The sequence below is a fragment of the Sinohyriopsis cumingii genome, chromosome 6, assembly GCF_028554795.1.
Source record: "Sinohyriopsis cumingii isolate HCF-2022 chromosome 6, ASM2855479v2, whole genome shotgun sequence".
In the NCBI taxonomy this organism is placed as follows: Eukaryota; Metazoa; Mollusca; class Bivalvia; order Unionida; family Unionidae; genus Sinohyriopsis; species Sinohyriopsis cumingii.
The window spans coordinates 164914153-164938135 of NC_142966.1; the positions used below are offsets into that span (position 1 = coordinate 164914153).

Genomic DNA, 23983 nt, shown 5'->3' on the forward strand with positions numbered 1-23983 from the left:
AAGAATACTTGAAGAATGTATCTGTGGAAGTCTTTCAAATATAAACACTTTCAATGATAATGCCGATTTTTTCCCCATAGGACACAGCAGTTGGCAAGATTACCGCCTTTGCTGACTGTAATTCTATTAAATGCAAAAGTTTTCTACAAATGACGATGTAATCTTAGTCATTTTTTGAAGTACTTATTGTTCTTTCCATTTATATTCTTACCTTACACTTTTGATTTCATTTTATAGAATGTTCACATCATTAGTTATGAATCCATATACTAACTCGTATTGATGAAAGCTGAATTTTCGTAAACGATACCTTCATTCTTCTTTCTGGACAAATATCTTGTTCTCTCAGTGTTAGACGATGAACGTTCGCGCCTTCTGCAAAATAAATTCTCATTCTAGGTTAATATTAGTTGCCCAAGACGTTTGATTTATAAGTCCAGAAATATAGATCCTGAGTGCGTGTCGAAGATACAGTTTGATACATGTTTATTAAATCACTCGTCATACAACTGTTCAATAATTAACTGAACAATCTAGTACACCAACTTCACAATTTTACTTTCTCTGGAGGCAATGTCATGAAAATAAATCAACGGTAAGAGCCACTTATGCATGTATCTTCCTAGAATTTATTGTCTTGCTTAGCAATAATTATCCTAATTGTTAATTTTAAGCAAGGTGAATCTGCACTTTACAACTAAATCAAAAATGTTTCATTAATTAAATTATATTTCATTGTTTCGTCGCTGGTTTTAGTTTATGTCCATCTCATGACACTTCATCAAGCTTGACTACTTAACTCTATTTAATATACCCACCATTTTCATTCCTACGACAGACTTCATGGAAGAGATTGGTATTTCTACCATTTGGCCTGTTGTAGAGTTAATGGGTCATGAAATTGCTATCTAAACCGAGTGAACTCCCTTCTTCCTCACATTATAGCTGGTCGTTTTTCGCTAGCATGCTTAGCTTATCGTTATCACCCAATCTAATGAGTCATCGAATTATATATATATATATATATATATATATATATATATATATATATATATATATATATATATGACATGCGTGACCTGATTGAAACATCAGCTTACGAACGGGACATTCTGCGTTGTACCGGCAGGTAAATTTATTACATGTCCTGCTACTTGTGAGACTTTGGAGGTTTCTGGCAACATTTTGTTTATCTACCTCGCGCTTGCACTTACAACGCGGTCTGTAGTATATCGTCACCGTTTATGATATCCAAGTTATTCCTGGCGTAGCAAGCAAACATGTTTTTGTACTTTATTGCTTTGGAAGCTACAGGTAGAGAGCGCAAAATTGATTTTATTAAAAATGCTGCCTTTGATTGTCATCCACTTACTCGCCGCAATATACCTTTTAATGGGATTGTAGATGTTGAGCGGAGATGAATCAGAATCCACATGCATGTGCCTGCGGCGGGAGAAGCGACCTCCCGCAATGTGGATTTGGAGAAGTAAGAAATTGAGCCTGTCTCTGTGACTTTTACCATGGCGTACTACATAAGACCAAATGTTTTCACATTGATTATTTATACACACGCCAAAGAGCTAGGAAGAAGTCCCCTTTACCATTAAATAGCATTCTGCGGTATTCGAATCTGGTATTCGATGATTCATAATACTTGTTAAAATAAAACTTTTCATAATTTTACTTCCATCGCTTTACTAGCATGATAAAGAGCCAGCACTTGCCGATCTGATATTAGAAACATTTGACAGATATATGTAAGCCACATAGCAGGTTGCCGCAAGGCCTACGATTATACAATTATTTCGTGTTTCTTCTTCCTCTGTTCTTTGACGCTAATGATGTTTTCATCAGTGTTTTGCAAATCCGGTATTAATGCCAAATTCTGATGTTGCTTACTATTGTGGACTATTGCAGAGGTCACGATGTCAATGGTTTCAGTTACTACTCAGCCTGTACAGCTAGAGGCTGTTCTAATCCTTTATCGAAGTGAATGTGTTCTTCATAAGCCTCTTTCTTTAACCTAGAATGGAAGAAAGGAAGTAATTCGAGTTAGTGAATGCAATGGCGTTAAAGAGTTCCATGCCCACCATGGAGCAGTGTATGCTGTTAGTAAAATTTGATGATATTAGCACGAACGATGCCTTTTTAATAAGCATGTGATGTTATAATTAGGGCCGGTATTGCGTCTTTGATGGCAAGGCTGCGAAGGTCAGCAGATTTTATTTTAACAAGCGTTTATAAATCATCGAATATCAGATTCGAATACCGGAGAATGCTATTTAATGGTAAAGGGGACTTCTTCCTATGTCTCTGGCGTGTGCATACATAATCAATATGAAAACATTTGGGCTTGTGTCTAATGGAGGCTGGTGGCAAATGCCGCGTATATCTTTTTGACACCATTTGCTTTTTGATGCCCCTTTGGTGGCGATGGAAAGACGAAACTACAATGATCGATGCAACATACGATGATCTCAAGGTATTTTGCACTCGTGCATCCATAACTGTCTATACTGGATATACTTAACTGTCGGCGTTTGTTATGATCGGCATTATTTCGTCATAGCATCAAGATTTTACGGGAAGGAATTGACCTGAACCTATCTCTGCTATGCGTTCTGCGGTTGTACTGATATCACTTTCGAATCTAGTTCCTGCATCGGTGCTTCCACATTCTGCCAAGGTACATGTATTGATTCCGAAGTCACACTCATCATCTTCAGAAAAGAAAAGATATTAATCGAGACTGTTTATTTAGCACGCCGGTATATTGTTTTGACAGATACGATTGACGCTAGTACTGGACCTTAGCTAAAGAAGAGGAGGCTGATAATGCTTTCCTATATGTGGAGATCATATACTGAATCGGTTGCAAGGCTCTGAATACTATCTATGGACAGAAACTGGCTCACGACCACTGAATACATGCTAATCAGAGATAACCCAAGCGAAACTGATTTTAGCCTTCAGTTTACCGTCTTATATAACATAGCGTTTTGAAACCTCTTTGTCGCTCGTTGCTCCAACTGTCACTAGTTCACACAGGCTGTCACTCTGATGTGCAGTTGTTCCACCAGCTGAAGTCGTTGTCACCGTTTTAGCTGTTTCAGTTGTAGCATTTCTGCATGACGTTCCAATCGGTCCCAGCGCACATCCTCGCTTGGTATCAAGCCATGTGAGTTTGTCATAAAGATCTCTGAAACTGATAACTTCTGGCATGACTCATGTTAAGTTTTCGATCTGCTTCACTGATTGCCTGACTATAAATATTATTTAGTCAAAGCCCTAAAGTGTTATGGCGTAGCTGCAAGCGCATGCGCAATGTGTAATGTAAAGCTACCCTATCATATAGTGCAAACTTTAGCTCGAGCAGGTGATACAAGTCTTGATCTCAAGCAGGTCGGAACGAGAGAAAGTCACTCTGGGTGTAGAACAAAATTTGCCAGAACGTTCTTATTAAAAAACTCGTAGCCCTCCACTCGACGTGTGGTCTAAATGATACCATTACCCCTCGGCTTGTATCTCAATGAAACTTATTTTCATTGTAGAAGTTGGCAATCACACCGAATGCTATCAGAAATTGTTGAGTACATCACTTTGTTTTTGTATAATGACCTTCACGCCAATGCAGGCATGGCGGCTAACAGAGGAGAGCTTAATAAGGACTCTTACCTTATTCCTAACACCGGAAAGAAAAAGCGACCGTCAAGTAGAAAAGGCGTGTCAGTTCAGGTGTTTTGTCACACATTTTAGCGAGCGCACGAAACAGGGTATGAATAATGTATCCCTCATGGTTGACTAAATCACTTCAACGACTGTTTGGCCTCGGGCGAACAGTCTGTTGTAATGTTGCAGAGGCGTATAGTAAGACAAATAATGATAATGCAATTGACGTGGCCTTTAAATGCCCAGTATACATGTACACATGCAAACAAGCTCTTTGCACATGCTTAGCGCCATCAATCATGACACAATGTGGCGGAAAGTTATCAAAAAAGAAAACAAGAAATCGTTGTTTCTATATGATTGATACAAACTGGCCATTTTGAATGTTGAAAATGCACGTCCGATATGATATTCATGCACGCATTCAAAATAGGTCTTATGTATTCGCTTTTTAGCGTTACTCCTTCGCTCTTGTATCTTTGCTTCTATCCCTGATAGATGGAACGTGTGGGCCCCGTCGACGTATGTCAATGAGAAAAGAAACGTGCCTTAGTAAATTTGACCACTTTCTATTGTCGGCAGCTCTGCGTCCTTGAAAGATTTGATTGCATTATTTGTAAGGCCTCTTCCCACCGCTAGTATCGCTCTAGTCTATGAGATATGATGTATTGGAATATCCTCTATTGCCACCAACACATTTTTGACAAGGGTCCTATAAATCTGCTCAGTATCGTGTGTGAAATAAGATCTGGTGTTTACTCCACTAGGTGTATGACTATTGCTTTGATGCATTTCTTGGGATTGTTGATGCTGACATTCCATCTACTTTAGCTATATAGGCAACATGCTTATTTCTATCTACAGTGTCCAGACCGCTCCAGTGGCCTAAGTGGTTAGATTGTCAGCCTCGGATGCGAGGGGTCGCAGGTTCGAACCCTGGTCGAGTCATACCAAAGACTTCCAAAATGGTATTAGTAGCTGCCTCGCTAGGTGCTCAACATTAAGAGTTTAGTGTTAGGACTAGTCAGCCTGGTGTCAAGATATCGCGATTGGGTCGGACGTGATGCTACATGTCTGCGGCATGATACCTCAGTGCTAGACAAAACTATAAACAGCCACACTGCAGAAATCGTAGCGATATGACTGGACAATTGTTAGTTACGTTAAAACTCAAATCATACACACACCTAAAAGTTTCTGAAACATATGATATGTTGGGTCGAACACATTTAGCCACCGTTGTCTGCTAAACTTTGCAGCACTATTACATTGAAGTGCCTGAGATAATACCATCGCTACCAATGCTAATACTGTCTATTGTACTGACATATCTTCCATTTTGTCAGTGACTCTACACAGGTGATATGTACGGACTCAGATTTGGGGAAATATTCCCAAACTATGAATGTTCAATATTTCCGCCGTTCTTAAAACAGTACATCCCGAACACCGTATTAATATCACCACCATACTAGGCAGGGTATTCAAATATAAAACACGATCTAAAACAAAATTACAATTCCTGGAAAGACTCCGGATTACAACAAGACGCCAGGGTGGGTGAGAATCAAACCATATGCAAGATAACGCGCTACACAGTAGTCTGCCTCTAGTCCTCATCTTGTGTGTTCGTGAACTTCTCGGTTTTTGTAGTAAACGCGGTAACGTCTAATAACCCAGCATTTGTGAACAGCAGACGGCTTTATGTCCACTTGTATCTGATAAACACAACATGCTATATTCTTGATTGCAATTCCTTTCGGAACACGAGCTCTATCTTCTATTGAAAAGTATATTGGTACATAGTTCGTAAATGCTGCGTGCATGAGTTCACGGCACATATTGTGGATAAAGACACACAAACACACACCAGTTAATAGGCACTCTAACTCCTATAATTAGGCACCAGTAGATGTTCCGCTAGCACAATAAGAGTCTATATGATTATGCTTCTTTGGTGGCAATACTGCTGTGCTTTTCTCTTTTCGCTGTTTCCTGGTCATTCCTTCCATTTAGTAGCGGAAATCACTGTTCAAACAATACCTTGGCATATATTCCAAACGTAGACCTTGACTTGTATGATGAATTGGCCGCATCATCGATTGCTTGGGTCGAAAAGACCGCCTCTCGCTAAAGTAGGATGTTTTGTACTTACGAACAACATGTCGTCAGTTTCTGGGCTACGGCGATGCATGTCCTGTCTGTATCGCTGAGATTCAACATAAAACTATCACATCTGTTGTGACTTTAAACACAGCAACGATAGCCACACTACCATCGTCTTTGTCGCACATTTGCATTTCATTCACTTTCACGGGTGTTGGGGTTACGGACTGTGTGCCTAGATTGAAATTCATAGAAATAGGCCTTAATAGCACATGATGAAAGTACATATGTTCCGGCTAAAGACGCACGCAAAATCCTTGCAAGTATCTCTGCATATACGTTCGCCGCCGGATACACTATTATATGTGAGATTCCTAACTTCAACCCACAACTGATTGGATTCTCAACTACTACAACCATATTTGGCCTGATATTCCCCATGAATGCTGCCAAATATTTAGAAGTAGCTATAAACTTAAATTTAAGTCATGGCTGAACAATCGAACCTAAACCAACACGAATCACTGGTGTCATCTGACGACGCCGCAATTGTGGGTGACAACTGAATTTCCAGGAACTAGTAAAATATACTGATTATTACAGGTTATACTAATCCCTGATTGAACAGTATCTGTGCAAGCATGTGCTTGACACATCCTGATTCATGTGATGATGAAGTCAGAGCGACATGTAGCACTATTGTCACTCAAAAAAATCACGATTGCTGTTATAATGCCGATAATCTTTCCTTACGGGGTATTGACACGGCTCACTAAACTAAACTTCCATGCAAACTTCGAAAAAGATAAGTTTTTTCACACTACATTAATTAGCAAGAAAAATAAGCAATCGCTTAATCTAAGGACTGAATGGAGAATAGTTGGTATTATTGGCGAGCGTCCGTTGTGAGCGTATTAATAAGCATGCCATTACTGGATATAAAGATACTGAGAACACTAACATGTTCTTTGAGATCACCTCGTCTTGCCATTAAACTACGACGACAGGTCAGAGGCGCTAGTCCGCAGGGAAGGTAATCTCTACCTCTTCCGACGCAATTTCAGTCTCATATCACGCTCTTCGTAGATGAGCTATAATGTAGATGCAACCTTAACTCCAAGATTTCAGTGTTTTAGTACAATAGTAAAAATTGAAAATATCTGCGAGGTTGAAACTATTCTAAATATAGAATCTGAACAGAGATTCAATTTGCCAATGTGCAATCATATATGATGACATTGACGCAACAATTACGGTTGTGTCTGTGGGTACATGTGTGGTATATTCTCAACAGTTGCCGCCTAAAAACACAATTTCGAAATGCGGTTTAGTTACCATGCCCGGAACGTTCAATATGTGGAATCTCTACCCGAGGGCGAAAACGAACAAATCCGTGTTCCTGTCCAGACAAATCTCAATGCAATATGGAATCGCATATAAAGGACTTACAAGGTAACGTTATTTCCTGGGAAACATTGAAGCTAATCATCAATGAAGCCAACACATATATGAAAAATGAGATACGTGTTGCGTTGCACACGATATGGGCTTCAATTGTCAACAAGGAGGTAGCAGAAAAATAACTAATAAACAAAAGAAACAGAAGAAGCCGCAAAGAAATCATGAAAAGTATGGTGGCAAATTCAAAGTAAACTGTGTTTGATCTGCTGAATCCATCGAAATGTCAGGAACAACAAAATGAACTGGATTAATAGGAGAGACGAAACAACTGAAATGACAGTTTTTTTCCATTCTTGCTCTGCTCTATACTCAAGAGCACATGGGGTACAGTCCCAGTGCATCGCCATCATATGATTCACTGATGCCACCTTGACGTGCTACTTCACAACGCAAAAAAACCCGCTGACGTTATACACTTGGCATAAAGTATGTGAAATTAGCTATTTGGCGACGGGCCCCTACATTTATATAAATTTCTGAAGCACATTATTGCTGTTGGTTGCACGCCTCAGCTTCCTTGGTATGTTTTTTTTCTCCAATGACAGCCATAGGTGCAGTAGTAATCGTTCAGGGTTTTTGTTTCTGAAACATCGATCTTGCACTATCAGCAATTTTATTAGTAGCGTCATTCTTAGTCATTGCCAGACATCAAAGTTACATAAAAACCAAACATATAATAGTCAATTGTGTTAAAGGAAAAAGCGCGTTAATAGCAAAGCAGCTCGTATAAATGTCACTTTCCTAATGTTAAGTAATTAAATATGGTACAGCTTGAAATGGTAGTATTTTGTTTAAAATTGAGGCAAATAATGCAAATGGTGCTGTAGATACCCAATACTACTTTGATTCATGTAGACAGCATAACTGATTGTGAAATAAATATAGTGCTGCATTAAACTGAACAACATTTGTCAGTCACAAAACTCGATTTTCCAGCGTAATGTGCCTTAAGTAATCAGTTGCCAAATGTATGCTGCATTGCATTAAACTGCGTAAATGTATATTGGTAACAAAGCTCGCTGAGAGGCGATTAAATCGACCAATATTGCGGCATGCTTGGCAATTTGGATAGCGTTACCAAGTTTCTGCAAACGGGACACTTTTTATCAGCTCATGATGGAACTGAATGTCTGGGATACTTTGTTCTTTCATTCTTCAACCAAACATGCGTTATCTCAAAACAACTAATCATTGCATCTGCTACCACCATTTTACAAATATAAAGCATTTATCGTTGTCCCATTTAAGCCACCTCTGCGAGTCATTAAATGGTTTGAAGTCGTTTGACAATTGCTTTTTCGTCAATCAATCAGTTGTGAAACGCAGCAAATAAGTTTATTCATATAATGGAATGAGATCGTGCTACACGTAGTTGATTAAAGTCTGCTGATATCGGCCAATGTGGAGGTGTGGCATACATATATGACCTCATACATTACCTGTAGCTTACATCCACGTTTCTCAAAAGGTTTTGTCTCTGTCAGGTTATTATACATTGAAAAAATCAAATTTATTCCTATTTGGTCTTGTTTTAATAGCATGCTCGTAGATCTGACAGATGAATGCACAGCTATTTCGTATGCAACAATGGTTGATTCTAATTCAAGTGACATGGTGAGTATACACAGTCATAGAAAATTAGCAAGACATGGCCATTAAACTAGATCCCCACCAGGCAAATGCAGTTTTGAGCATTGCAAAATATGGAAATGTTATAGACCATAAGAATTTAAAAATCGTATAGTTCACTTTTCAAAATGTATACCTGCCACACTGCATGATGAATGTTCTCTTTGCAATCGCCTAGTAAATACAAGTGTATGTTGATTCCGCCTTTGATCAGATGTTAATTGGCCATACAATTTGGTCAAGAGTTAGGCGGTGTTACATTAACATATGAAGGAGTTTTGGTTATGTTCGTTGTCAATTATGAGATATATGCATGTTGCATATTAAATATTTAACAAGCTAGAAACATGTTTTTCAATTGCTTGACTAGAGGATTTCGTGTATGTTTATACATTTAGATCGGTGTTATGTCTTCTGGTGTTCACATAACTTTAATTATTACATGAGACAGATGAAAATAGAGTAAAGTATATGGGGTACATTCCACTAAGCCCAGTCTCCATGGCAACATGGCCAGCTCGTTTCCACAAGATGCACCTTATTGATGAACCCCAATATTTAAAATTAATGATGTAATTTTGTGACTCCATGGACATTCAAAATAGCTCTTATTCAAATCGTATGTTCAAAGTATCATTAAGGGAAAAGTTAACATAGAGCTTAAAGGTGTCTCACGTGATCCGGAATCCATAACAAATCGAATATCACGTGACAGTCCAAGAGGCGTAATATGAAAGTAAAAGACCCTTGTTGAAGATGTGTACCACGTGGGTAGATTAAACGTTTAAATAAATCAACACTAATCTGTTTTCCTTAGCATACCCTGCTTATCACTCAACACTTAGCAGAATGAACATATTCCTCTACTTTAAATAATTACCGATGAAATGATGAATTATTTATGTACCTCACTATATATATTTAGTCAAAACTAAATAGTTATTTTGTACAGAGTCGACGAAAAGAAGCAGTGAAATGACAAAGTTGCGCCGGAAGCATCGTGTCCAGACGTATTCTCACGTCATACTAAACGACACCTTCATTGCTTCTAGGAGCAAAACACGAGTGCGGTTTTATATTTATTTCATGTCCACTACTTAAAGCTTTCAGTATTTCTCTAGATTCATTAATTAAATTGAAACAAAGATTGGTAATGTACATTTGTCTGAAAGCGGGAGGCATACATCCACTGAAGTAGTTCTGCTCTGTGTCTGCAATACGGATACACATATACAATATGTGTATCGAAAGTTAGAGCAGCTGTCTCAGACGGAATTAATATTGCTACGCGCAAGTGATATGCCGAGCGAATCAAGCACCTGCATGAGCGTGACTAGGTAGTCCATGTTTTGACCATTTGCAAGGACCCCAAGAAAACGGTTGTTGTCAAATTAAAGGATCTTAAATGCACAATTGGTACATCAATTTGACTCTATTCACCTAGTGGCAACATACCGCGAAAATCAAATTCACATTTGTGTGAATTTTGTCTTGTTACCCGCTTGTATGCCTGCCTAGTAAGACTTTTGGAACCAAATATTAGTACTTTACGCCACGCAATACAATAACACGAACCATACACTTAATACAAATAAATATTTATATTTCAAATATGCTAACAGGTATGCTTACAATATCCCTAGCATTCCTAATGCTAAGAAATTATGGCGGGTCCATTTTACGAATCTAATCCATGCTGCCATAATGTCTCATGAATCCTGTAAATTATGACGCCTGCTCCTTCACCGTCCCTCATAATTATCAACTAATCACAATAATAATTTGACAGTCATATAAACAAGTACAAATAACACATATTCAGGGTTTATTTCAGTATGTAAAACGTACCGAAAATAGTTTTGTTCACTTAAACATGAAGCGTAGGTACCATACAAGAGCGGCCTGATTAAGAGTTTTAGGATATATTCATTCGCTTTGTGAATTTGAAGACTGTACCTCAAGGATGGAACAAGGAATATATGTTGTCCAGTTTGCTGTTTTGTTCTTATAATCGTGTAAACTTTAGATATAGAAGTACCTTCTGTCAGCAAATATTTACTTTGTATTAAAATATCACGTATTAGTAGACCATATTTGTATCATGCTTATTAGCCGGAATATATTTTCCTAAAGCCACTGACCTTCTTTTCACAATTATGATAATGACTACGGCGATGATGATTCCAATAACGGCAACAGCTGCACCAATAGATCCGCCTAGAATGCTTGGTTCTATTGAATTATTAGCTATCTGGTTTTCTGCAGGACCTAGATCAATGAAGAAAACACCAGAAAGATGTATAAATGCATTTATATGAAAATTATTCCGGCGTTCAAATATATCACTTTTGCTTTATGGATAATCGGGTACATTAACCACAATAGAAAAGAGAAATAAACAAAACGTGATAAAAAAGAAATTGCTTGGAGATAAATATGAATGTACCATGAATGTATATCTTTTTCTCGTATCCCTTTTGTTTCTCCAAAATATCTTGGGATTTACTTTGTAAATTAGATCTTCTTACAACTACAGATCATCTTCGAAATTACTGCAGTTTAAGTCAAATTTGAAATAGCCTGATATTCAGTTTGATGATCGTTTTACAATAAAAATTTTATTGGAATAAATTTTAAGCTCCATCGAAAGAACACAGTCAGTACAAAGCTGTAACGATTACCCAGTAAACCACTGACCCTTCAAGTAATAGCGTTAAATGTTTACACAACTTGATAATCGACCTTCCCCCTCCCTTTCCTCCTACCATTGCCCCGACTTGTCTCGTAACAGCAAACATTCAGTAAGCTAACCAAATGTCTGTGCAAATTGAAATTGTTGCGACAATGTCACACACTCAGCCTTTTCTTACAAAACAAGCTTTACAATAAATTAAAACATTGTAATACCTGGAGGAGGGGACGATACACCTGTGCCGCGTATCGACACGATTTACGATACACAGATTGCGACACGATACAAATATATGCGCATATCAGCTTGATGATCTCCGGATATTTGAAAGGTAAGTGGTGCCCTTTTATGTATGTTGACATTCTTGGTTGTATTTCCAGTATGTACATTACACATAGACATATAGTTATAATATATTTATATGATATATTCTCATCGATGATAATATAAAACAAATATACCTTCAAACAGACTACCTGTTGTTTGTCAGTGAGTTTTATTCAACGTTTAGGCCATTTAATGGCGGCTCCATTCAACTTACTTTAAACACCAGGCCCTTTGTTTTGCACCACATGAATGGTTTGAAAACGTCTTATTACTAATTTCATGTCACTCTTAAATGTTGACGACATTTTGATGTTATCTTCAAGAAAAATAAAAAATAATGAAATGTTCTAACGCAAATAAACTCTCATATAGAACAAACCTAGCATGGGAATGGAGATCAATACTAACAAAATCAATGGCATTGAACTTCTGCAGAAGCAAAAGACTGCTGCAGCCATGGGTATTTGTGTTAGTTAGTGAAAAAGGAACTGTGATACAAAAACGCAAACGCCGAATATTCTGCGCAACTAGATTTGCATTTAATTTATGTTTCTTCAGGCACAAAATGTTTTAAAAGAAAAGGTTTCTTTGTGAAGAAGGAAACCTATTGACAACACCAAGTCATATAATATATTTGTTAAACTTACACAAGATGATACACTTGAGCCGTTTGAAATTTTTCCTGTTACTGATTATGTGCTAATTTTATTTATTCATCGGCACTTTCATTCGCTGGCTAAATCTGTCTTCATAAAAAGAGAAGTTTGTTTCCTATGTACAATTTAAGGAGAGATACTAAAAGGATGTTATCCTAAGGGGGGGGGGGGCACTCTCGTTGTCAAATAAATAAAGTGGAGTGGAATCAAAGGAGGAAGAGGAAGAAACGGCTATAGTTCTATATTTTTCTAACACTTCAATATCTGTCTCTCTTTCTTCCTCCTCCACTTTCTTACAGCTGTACTGAAATCACCATCGTTAAAAATGTCACTTCTAATGGTAAAAGCAATAATCTCTTAATTATGTCTGAGCATACTTTGTCCTATTATCTGTGTATGAATAACGTTCTGTGCTTCCTTCTGAAGGGGCATACACACACCTATCTTTGTCAGCTTGGATATGTTGGGGATGACTGTTATACACAATTGTTCAGGGCTCACATGTATTATCTGTTGGGTACAACTACTCCAAAATAGGATTTTGCACTAGAATAAACTTTGTTTAGTCAGTGGTTTACTGACTTTTATGTCAGATATCCTGTGTGTTCCATAATGCTGTATTAGGGTTTCTAGTTACTCAGTGGCATAGTCTATTTATGCAGACAGAGGTACTCAAATAAATATCTTTATTTCTTTCTTGTTATTACCCTTGTTTTATTAACCCTTTGTTATGGATATATGGTTTTGTAGTATATGATCCGCAGGGCTAAACTGACTCAGAAAACAATAAAAATTGCGTTAAAATTTTAAAATGTCTGAATTGTAATTATGCTCAGTATAATACCATTGCTACATTTAATTTAGAAGTATTGCTGAAAGGGGGATTGATCGTCATGCCGTCTAGTTTTGTCTATCCAACATGCACATCTGAGTCGTATTTAACACCATTTTCGAGCTCGAAATCACTCTCTGGTGTCTCAGGTAACACTTCCCCAGCTCGAATAATCAGTTATACTTCATAACTTTAAAAATCATTTTCACCGGGAATCAAACGTTTTGGGCCTTCTATGTAGCCCGTATTTTCAACACACATTTGTAACATTTACTTTATGGAAGGTTCAACTTTTGCCATAATGATTCTTATTACTGGGCACATGTGACAATCAAATTTAGTTTAACAACCATTCATTACATGCTTGAAGAACCCAGATGAATCAACAGTTGCCTACCCAAAAAAACAGATATCGCTACAAGACCGGTTAAATACAAGTTGCATACCACGCGGAGCATGTTTCCGTATGAGATACATTCAACTAATTTGCGGGAGTTCTCTCCCATCACTATTCTCACATACATATTTTGCATGGTTCATGCAATCGTAGTCGTGGCCCCGAGTGGCCGAGTGGTCTAAAGCGCTCTTCGTTACGGATCACTGCCATCTCACCTCTGTCTGCGGCGGTTCGAGTCTAAGATTCAGCCAATGTGGGCATGTGAGAAAGCTTGCCAGTAGCTTCTCGTGGGTCGGTGGTTCTTTCCGGGGTTTTCCGGGTTCTTCTTCCACCATTAATACTGGCCGCCATGTATAGCCTATCGTGCTGAAAAATGGCGTTAAACCCCACAACAACACAAAAAAAAGCAATCGTAGTCACTGACAAAATCTCTGTTTAAGAACTTTACTTATCAATTAATGATTTCTGCGAGAACCTTCTCTGTTGCTTTGCCAGTACTTTCTGTTTGTCATGCAGGGAATCAGCTACTGTAATATTTGATTGGTCGTTAACGTTTAACCTGGACCGGAACAAACATAAACCACCAATGAGAATTCAATGTAACATATTTCCCCGTGTGACACACCGGTAGTGTAGCTTTCATATCGACCAAAGTCGATATGATACAAATACATATAGAAACTTCGCGTAAAAGTCGTTATTAAATGATGAGTAAAATATTTCATTATACGTATGGAACACGTTTGGAATGTATCGTGTATGCTAAACAGCTAGTAATACTTCTGTCCCGGTTGCAGACAAATGCTGTACCTGTAACATAATATGGTATTTTAGGATATGATACATAATAATAATAATACCATCCTAGCTCATACTTCAGGCAAAAACAGAACAATGTGAATTATGACCGTACAGCTTTGAATCGCACACTGAAAACCAACATAAAAATTGAAAAATATATTGCTGCAAACTTATAACGACACATAGTCAAAATCATTGATAAGTTTGTTATCTATTGGAACGATAATATTTTAAATGTTGGCAGATAAGAGAAAAACAGAGACTTCATAGCTGAAGCTAAAATATTATATTCACTAGATGTATACCATGTGATAATTACAAAACTAAACAACATCGAGGCGAAGGCTCTAACATAGAACTGAAAATTATTACTTTAACATCTGAAGAATATAACAAAATGTTTCTCTTCAACTACCGAAATAACAAGCAATTTGCTTGAGACTATCGTGCCATGAAAGAACTTTGAACAGTTTTGAAATTACAACTTATTGATAAAAAATATTTCAGTAATAAAACTCAATGAGCTATGCATAATGTAATTTCAGACATATCGACTATATAAATAGAGCTGAGATGACCTGAGATGACATCTAATACTGGTTTGTAGTCTAGTGTTAGACCCATCCAATCCGATTACACTAACCATACACAAAACGACGTTAGCGTCATTAGTGCAGACTATGATTCCCCTTGCTTATATCACACTTCTCTCCATGACATCCTTCGGAACAGAAAATCGGTTGACAATAGCCGTCGACTTTATTACAGTTAGATGAGTCTCTGCACTTAAAACACCGAGTTTTACAATTACTATAACAGTTATCACTGCATGCTAAAAATAAGAGAGATTTTTTTTTACAATATTGTGTAAATGATATATGTTAAGTCTCTTATTTGAAAACTACATCAAACATGGACCACATCACCTTCTAGCCAAGTTACCATCAGTGTGTCGATATAAGTTTCTAACAATACCTAAAAGATTCCCATAATTTTCCCACTCTTGCAGTGATATATTTAACATTGATAGCTATAATATGCACGTGCTGTTGATTTAATAATATCTAGAGGAAGTAACGCAAGAAACATCGAAAGACCTTGGGCAAATTATGAACATCATCACTGAAAAACACTCAGCCGACAACATATGTTCATCCGATTATGTCATCAGATTTAGAGTCATTATACTTTCCTTAAATATTTAATGAATTAATTCAAGTATAAATAACCTATGGATAATAGCATGGCTAGATTATATACCAGATACAGTACACAAATATAACATCTTATCGATAAAATTATATTTGCTTCAAATGAGTAATTATCAGAAACTATGGGTAATTGATTTTCTGCTAATATAGGACTTTAAGTTTATAGTCGGTATAGTATGGTCAATATGCAGGAAACAAATCTTGTTCATAAAACGGGTATGTTGCGTTATTTTGCGACATTTAAATATAGGAGCAACTTCAACAAGTTAAAGAGTTACATACCAATATCACATCTAGATCCCTGCCAGCCTGGATGACAACCAGAGTCCATTGAACAATTTCCCGTGAATCTGTCGCATCTTCCGTTCCGACAATTTCCACACTTAAATGCACAATTCTGACCATAATACGTCTCACTGCACTCTGAAAATCAGAAAGAGTTATCATAATTAATATCTCTAAAGGTTATAATAAACAGATGAAATTTTACAAATAAGGGTTGTTTGTATAATTAGGATTTTTAACGTTGCTTTAACAATTTTAAGTGGTACTAAATATTCAAATTGCAAAGTGCAAAAGCGAACAATAAGATAGTCATATCTGAACTAATATACCTAATTTTGTACCTTTCCCTATGCTAACGAACATTGTATCGACCATTTTCGTAGGGAAAATGCATTTAAACGCAAAACAAACAGTGTAGCCAACATTACCGACGTGACCGTCTCGTAGGGTCGCAACCTCTACCTCTCCCTGAAACCTTTCTCCTAATACTATCGGCTTTTACCTATCGGACTCACTCAAATCGAATTTAATTGAATATATATATATATATATATATATATATATATATATATATATATATATATATATATATATATATATATATATATATATATATATATATATATATATATATATATATATATATATATATATATATGTATATATATATATATATATATATATATATATATATATATATATATATATATATATATATATATATATATATATATATACAGCAAAATAGAGCGAAAGTGAGAGAGAGGCAGACAGACAGAGAAAGTGAGAGAAAGAGAGTTGAGTAGATCGATACATATATAGCACATAAATGTAAGTATTTTTTATACTATCTTATTCCAAAAGTTGAAGCATAGCTGAGTGTCCACTAGCCAACAAATCGTGGATAATGAGACATAGCGTTTAACCAATTCGTTCATAATTACATTCGTTTAAAAGTTTGTGTGTTCTTTAATTTTAACTTCCTCTGTATCTTGGATCGTATTTAGGCCAGACTCCGGTATTTGGTATACGGATTTATATCAGGTAACTCATCCATACTAAACGTAGAGCACTGTGATCTGATGTTCATGCTGGAGTGTATTAAGTTGATCCTATTTCACCAGCATTAATGAAATTTCCGTTTTATTTCATTTCAAAGAGCATGACACAAATAAATAATGTTGTTCATTGTGAAAATTTGTCAACAATTGTATGTTCAGCTATCCACTTTTTGAAGTTGAACCCTAATATCCATTGGGCGATATTTCAAAAATCGAATACATTATTAAAAATTGGGATAAAAATACATCTCAAGAAGATTAACTAAACTTAACCATTTCAAAACCATGTTAGTATGACCTGATGCACATGTTTGAGTAACCTTTCTTATATTTAAACGTTTGTTTAATGCATCATATTTATCTTTAACTATGTTACATGTACATCAATGTTCATTTCAACGCTACATTGATGGCGATCGATACAACCTCATAAAAGTTAAATTGGATTAATATATCCTGCCTCTACAGTTTCTGATTTATTAGCTTAGACCCAACTAGTTATAAACCAGTTCGAATTAGTTCTGAGTGGATCAGAAAGGTTCGACTTCTGTAGAATATCAACTGTACAAGGTGGTTGGTTCTTGTCGTCCAGTATCAATCATACACAGCTTTCTGGTCGTAATGTCATGTATGCGTATATGCTCCTGTTGGCTTTGGGATGTGTGTTTACAATTTAACACTTTGTACCGAAAAGGCAATGACTTATAAAGCAAGTTGTATGAATCATATAGTATTAGGGCACTTCATGTAACAATGGTCTATATATCCCAATCTTCTATAAAATGTGAAATGCATCTGCACAGTGTGAATACAAAGTATGTTACACATTTGAGTATACAAATGTTTGGTAGATTTCACATATGCATTATATATTCAATAATTTAACACGTATGAATAACAGCATGAATGTTCACAACACCTGTTTCAGAGACACACATAGTGTAATGCCCTGATACTTTCTCAAACTGCATAGTAAAAGAACCATGACAAAAGAATGCATTTTAGTATTGTTACTAGCTTTCTTTAGAACGGGTGAAAACCTTCCATATCTAGGCGGCGCGATACCCTTTTTTGATACAACCGTTTTTTTTTTTTTTTTTAAATTTCTAACGTTTAAATCATGCCATGTTACAACACTCAACAGGTACATTTTGGGCATCGACTTTATATCTACAGTCAATATCTTGTCACATACAGTGCAAACATTATCATAGAATTTCCGGCAAATTATATAGCAAAAACCTCTCTAACAAACAGGGTACAGTGTGGCGCGTAACATTAACTTTTCTCATAAAAGGGGTGCTTTCAAGTAAGATATAAGCACGTTTAAAGAACACTCGCGATAACACAGCACTATGTCTTGACTAGATGTCTTCGGACATCACTATACACCATACATCATATCAGACTCTACAGTATAAGCAATGTTGTAATCGAAAAGTAAAGAACACAAATTTGTTTATCCCAAAATTACCTAATATCAAGTTCACTAAATATTTTTTATTGATTCAATAGGCCACTCAGTACGATGTGGAATGGAATTTTGGTGTGTGAAAACATTCAATTTCCGTGAAAACAAACCGAGAGAGTCGCTCAATTGCAGGCTTAAAATTGTTCTACTTGGATTGTTTAATACAATTAAGATTTCGCTTTCTCTTGTGCTCATAATACAGCAAAACGTCAGTTAAAAGAAAAATGAAGATTAAATGATCCCCAATGGTCTGCGAAATTTAAATGAAGGAGAAGGACTTTCTTTGAAACATTATTCAATAGGGGAGTAGATAAATGAAAAAGCCATAATATGAAACAATATCTAGAAACAAATCCAGATACGTCTAAACTATTTTCACCTGATGATAAATGATTATCGCCGAACCAGATCAGAGGTCAATTTCAAACATTCACTTGAGGTCATCAACCAATAAATGCAAAAGCTTTAAATTCCAAACTAGGAATTTGAATAATTAGTAGAATGAAGACTCGGAAATCAAAGATTCGGAATCGAATGATATTCTGGTTAATATTCAAACATTAGACTATGGAGTTAATTTCATTATATTATCAAACGAAAACATTAACCTCCTTTTTGGTGAAGGAAATCTCAAATGAGGTATTATTGCATCAACCTTAAATAGCCTAGATTTCAGACCAACACTTACTTTCGACCCCCATGGTTTCATGTATAGAGGGGAATGTACTGTAGACCATATGGACTGTACCTCTTGAATCTCCAACATTTGGTACAAGCATACTTTGGTGTGTACTTGCATGTATAAAATCACTGAACGCATCGACATTAATATAGCTCAAACGTTGAGACTATGGCCTATGATAGTTTAATGTGTGTAGATTGTGCTGTCATATGTCTAATTTCAACATGTTCCTAGGGTTTGTGAATAGTAGGATTTTTGGTTAGTTTTATACAATATCAAATATTTCTTGAGCTACTTATATTGCACCATAAATGAGAGAAGTACGTGTTATTATAACAGAGAAAAGTACGTGCGAACTCGTTAGGGACTGCCGTTAGACGACAAATAAACAAGTGATATCGGCGTAATTATGTTGCATGTTGTCTTACGATATAATATTCCTTTACCACATACCACCTTGTAGGAGTAAGTTGAAAACCTCACACCCCTACTTTTACGGCCTCCCTCTTTTCAGACCATTTGCATGATTTTATGGTAGATTTGGTACTAAGATATGAGATCCCTGAAAACTCAAGCAGCGTTGCATCCATCAGTTCTTCTTAGTCAATTAACCCTAGATAGGGATCATTCTGACACACAACCAGTTCAGCGAACATAATTTGTTGGACCTAGGAAAAATTCTCAAGTGGGCCCCAAGGAATTACGTATTGTAACGGCGGTGAACCCACTCACCGTAGCGGGCCCCCGGAATTTCGTCCTACTTGTCGTACTCTGTCCTCGACCATACACATAACGCCAAATATCATAACGGGAAAGTGGGCATTGCTAAAACCAGTTTGAATCAGTTGCATCACTCTTCTGCTGATGACTTACTCCATAGCAGAATTTGAGGTCAAAGCCACTGTCCAAAGGAAAAGCAGAGATTTTACTGCACAATGCACAGGTAGGCGTGTGTCGGTTTATATTGTATAGTATTGCTCCATACAAATACGTAGCATGCTAATGCTGAGGTACATACATTTACCAGTAGGTTAAATTGACTATGATTTTCCAATCTTTACCTCAGCCGTCACTGTTGGTGTGACTTAAACTAAAATTATAACAATCATTGTTAACTATATGATGATATGTATAGCTTACCTTTATCACAATTCTCTCCATGCCATCCCTCGGAACACAAACCCGATGGACAGGAACCGTTAGTTTTGTCACAAAAAGCGTTGAGTCTGCAGTTTCCACATTTGGTCATGCAGTCTCCATAATACATATCATTGCAGGCTTAAAAAGAGGGAATGAATGTTTTGTATTAAATCCGAAATTAACGGCGTTTACGTTTAGCTGCACTAAGCGCAGGATCAATAGAGTTGGTGACAATTATACTAGTCATTGTTCTAAGCTGGGAAACGTAGATGCTTTGCTGAATACTGAATGTGCAAATGTTAACACATATTAGCTTAAAAGCAGGAATACCAGTACGAAGGGGTTTCCAATATTTTATCGCATGGCCTCTATGGGTTAACGTATTTATTCTCTTGGGAATGGCGTTGGGTAAGGTTATGACATAATTTGTTGTGGATGATCTCTAAGTGGTCTGCAGCTTGTTCAACAGATCTTGAGGAAATATAACCATTGCATGAAGATTTATTCAAGGTCTGTTTTGGAGAAGATGCTAGACATTTTAAATTATGCTGATATCGGGAAATTGTAATAGACATTGAAGATTGTTAATATTTGCTTTAAGTTTCCAGGAGAGAGACCACATATAACTGTAGCAACATGCTTTGTCAACTTAAAATATGAAACGAGTTTTTTTTTAACTTCTCACTACCATTATTTCCATCAGTTTTAAACAAAGTACCCATATCATAATATGTAAAGCAGTCCCAAACCTTGAAACATACCGTGACGACATGTGTTCATTTAGAACTGAGCACTTGAGTTTCGTTGCCGGTTCTGCGCACTTACAGATAGTTTCATCAGTGATTAGAAGCTGGGTTTATCAGAGACTATTACCGTGTTATATTGCAGCCAGGAGATGTCTCTTTTCCTTGCAAAACCGTAGTCAAATGTGTATGTTATTAGCAGGTATGCTCAGTGTCTTTTGAACTCGATATGTAAACCATGAGTATACCGCTAGGCATGAACTCTCGTTACGGATACTTTTGCGGGTACATAATATTTGTATTTATCCGTAACGTCTCTTAACTATATCGTAACTTTTGCTTCATAGCTCACAGACGTTAGCGATTTTCCCTGGAATAATGTGTTTTCTCCGTCCACAGCGACCGCTGTTTCCTAAATTTTGTTGTAAAACTTTAACTGAGAGCAATTGTAAACACTTGAACAATGAATACTTATTCCTGCTATCACTGACCTTCACCTCTCTTCCAAATTCTAAATCCAGCTGTTGCAGCTCGATTGACATTTCGTGCAGTCTGACATCTATTGCAAAAATTTGTTGTGTAGAATATGTTACGACCTGAACAGTACATTGCGCCCGTGCGTTGAAAAAAGAAGATATCAAATATGTATCCAAAAGTAGCATAACGAGATGTAAAATATAATTTTTAAACATGATACAGCTCAGTCCTGACATAATTCCAACTTTAGGTTTTTGAAGAATTACGTTAGTGACGAAGACAAAAGTGGCGTCATTTATGGTACCCCTCTATATGCAAAATACCTAATAATTCGTCGTAGCATGGAATGGAGTTTAGATAAGAAGTATTATAAAAGTGTATGCTGCAACATTACATTCAAGTATAGACGTCATCTACAGACCACACACTAATTATCGAAAACGGAGCTTGACCTATCGGGACTGTATATTGTTTCCATGAACAAAGAGAAACGGCACTGAACATCCGGATAGCCTTTTTGTATCTGAGTTTTCAATTTCTGCATTAAATCTGGTAGGTAATATAGACAGAGATAATACTATTTCGCGTATTCCTACCACGGACATGAACACTTTTAATTTGTAAACATTTGACTAAAAAGTTGAAAAATATAATGTTCCTTACTTACCTCACACTGTTCAATCCTGAAAAATCGATTGTTGGTACATCGCACACAAAACTGTTATTGCATTTCTTAAGCCATTCTAGGGTCCCGCTAGAATTATCTGCTGGCACAAAAGTTGCAAAGCACCACACCAATCTTTAGCCATCGATGTATGTATGGTGTCACTTATGATTTCGTTAGTCGGCAATATTTTGATGCATACTAATGTTCAGTCATTTTCAAATATAGTACAATTTCGTTTATTAAGCACAATGAAAATTGTCATTCCGTTTTTCCTGCTGTCTTAGTGAAAACATAAAGGTACAATAAATTTCCAGAGAGAAATTTTGCAATGTCTTAGCCCTTTTATTGGCTATGCTTCTCCACTTCGTCAATTACAATCAAAATGTATACCTTGTGTAATGAAGACTGTATTTCATTGTTATGGTTTTATATTATTCGACTTCGTTTATGACGTGTTCAAACTCTTCGGTGACAGAGTTGTCTTGCAGAGCCTTAGATAAGTGGTCTGAATTTGCCTTAAGCTGTTGAGGTCAAGAAGTGGATTTCATCGTGTATTTTTAGCTTTAGTCCATAGTCGACTGCTAACAAAATTCAGCGGTATATAGACCAGACCACAACTTAAAACTGAGATCTCCAGGAGCATCATAATGTGGGACGGAATGATAGATGATAATATTCCAATCACTGCCACACCGGGTCTCAGAGACACAGTTGTCAGTGGGGGATCATCAAGACTAACGGAATCTTCTGAGATATTGTACCGAACGCATCGCTGTTTTGTCTCTGACCATAGGATATCTTTTTTAACCCAAAAGTGTGTGCGTCTTGAATGATTGATTATCTCGACATCATAATACAATATAAGTCTTCTAGCAGAATGTTAATAATATCATGCTCTCTGTTTGAAGGAATGTTGTCTGTTTTCTCCCAATTATTTTGATTCGACACAGCAAGTCTTTTTCGACTAAAGCTTCTCTGCTGATGCTACTAGTGATCGAGGATACTTCATACCTTGAAGGAACGTTTGTTGCCAGGGGTTTTTACTGTAGTGGCGGTCGAGTTCCAGACTCACTGATGATAGTGTTTTTGGCCGTTATTGTGATTACGAAATAGCAATTATACTCAGCCGATGGCAGATCTGCTTTGGATATTCTGAGAATCATATTGCTTGATGTCCACTTATTTTAATCCGCATTCCATTCCAATTTGAATCGGTAAGCATCAACCTCAATGTTCAATACATACTCTAACACCAGTGCTGTATATTCTTTGCCGATATCATACACATTTTCTGCGAGCTGCACCAATAATCCGTATTTCTGGTAGATCACAGGATATGTCACTTATTCCATTCTCCTTGGTTATGTCTGATCGCTGAATGGATTTGTTTTATCGCCTCTAATGTAACTAAAGTGCTAATTTAAATTGCAAAGTGGTTTTGTCTTCTTCTAGCAACACATTGCCTTCACCACCACCAAGGTTGGTCAGTTCAAAATCATCAGCTATATTTTAATAAGTACTAGTGCCACACAATGAAACATTTGAACATGTTAACAGAAGGACACTCGACTGCTGATAGCACCACTTTTGAGCATTTCTTAATACAGAAACAAAGACGACACATGTGGACGTCTTTGCTGAGTGCTAGGCATAAGGTAAATAATGACTCGAGCACC

At 36.7% G+C, this 23983-nt stretch overlaps 1 protein-coding gene across 5 annotated transcripts in view; it reads right to left on the reverse strand.

Annotated features, from left to right (window-relative positions):
• The window catches only part of LOC149798460 (receptor-type tyrosine-protein phosphatase kappa-like), a 147854-nt gene that overhangs the window by 29769 nt on the left and 94102 nt on the right, over positions 1 to 23983 (reverse strand). For 4 of the 5 annotated variants that reach the window (XM_089963661.1, XM_089963663.1, XM_089963660.1 and 1 more), the window contains 4 exons: positions 20421 to 20558; positions 16064 to 16204; positions 11007 to 11133; positions 275 to 375 (listed from right to left, as the gene is read on the reverse strand). In XM_089963661.1, the coding sequence (XP_089819787.1) occupies positions 275 to 375; positions 11007 to 11133; positions 16064 to 16204; positions 20421 to 20558 (507 nt within the window). The remainder of the gene's footprint in view (positions 1 to 274; positions 376 to 11006; positions 11134 to 16063; positions 16205 to 20420; positions 20559 to 23983) is intronic. The other variant, XM_089963662.1, reaches the window with a different exon arrangement.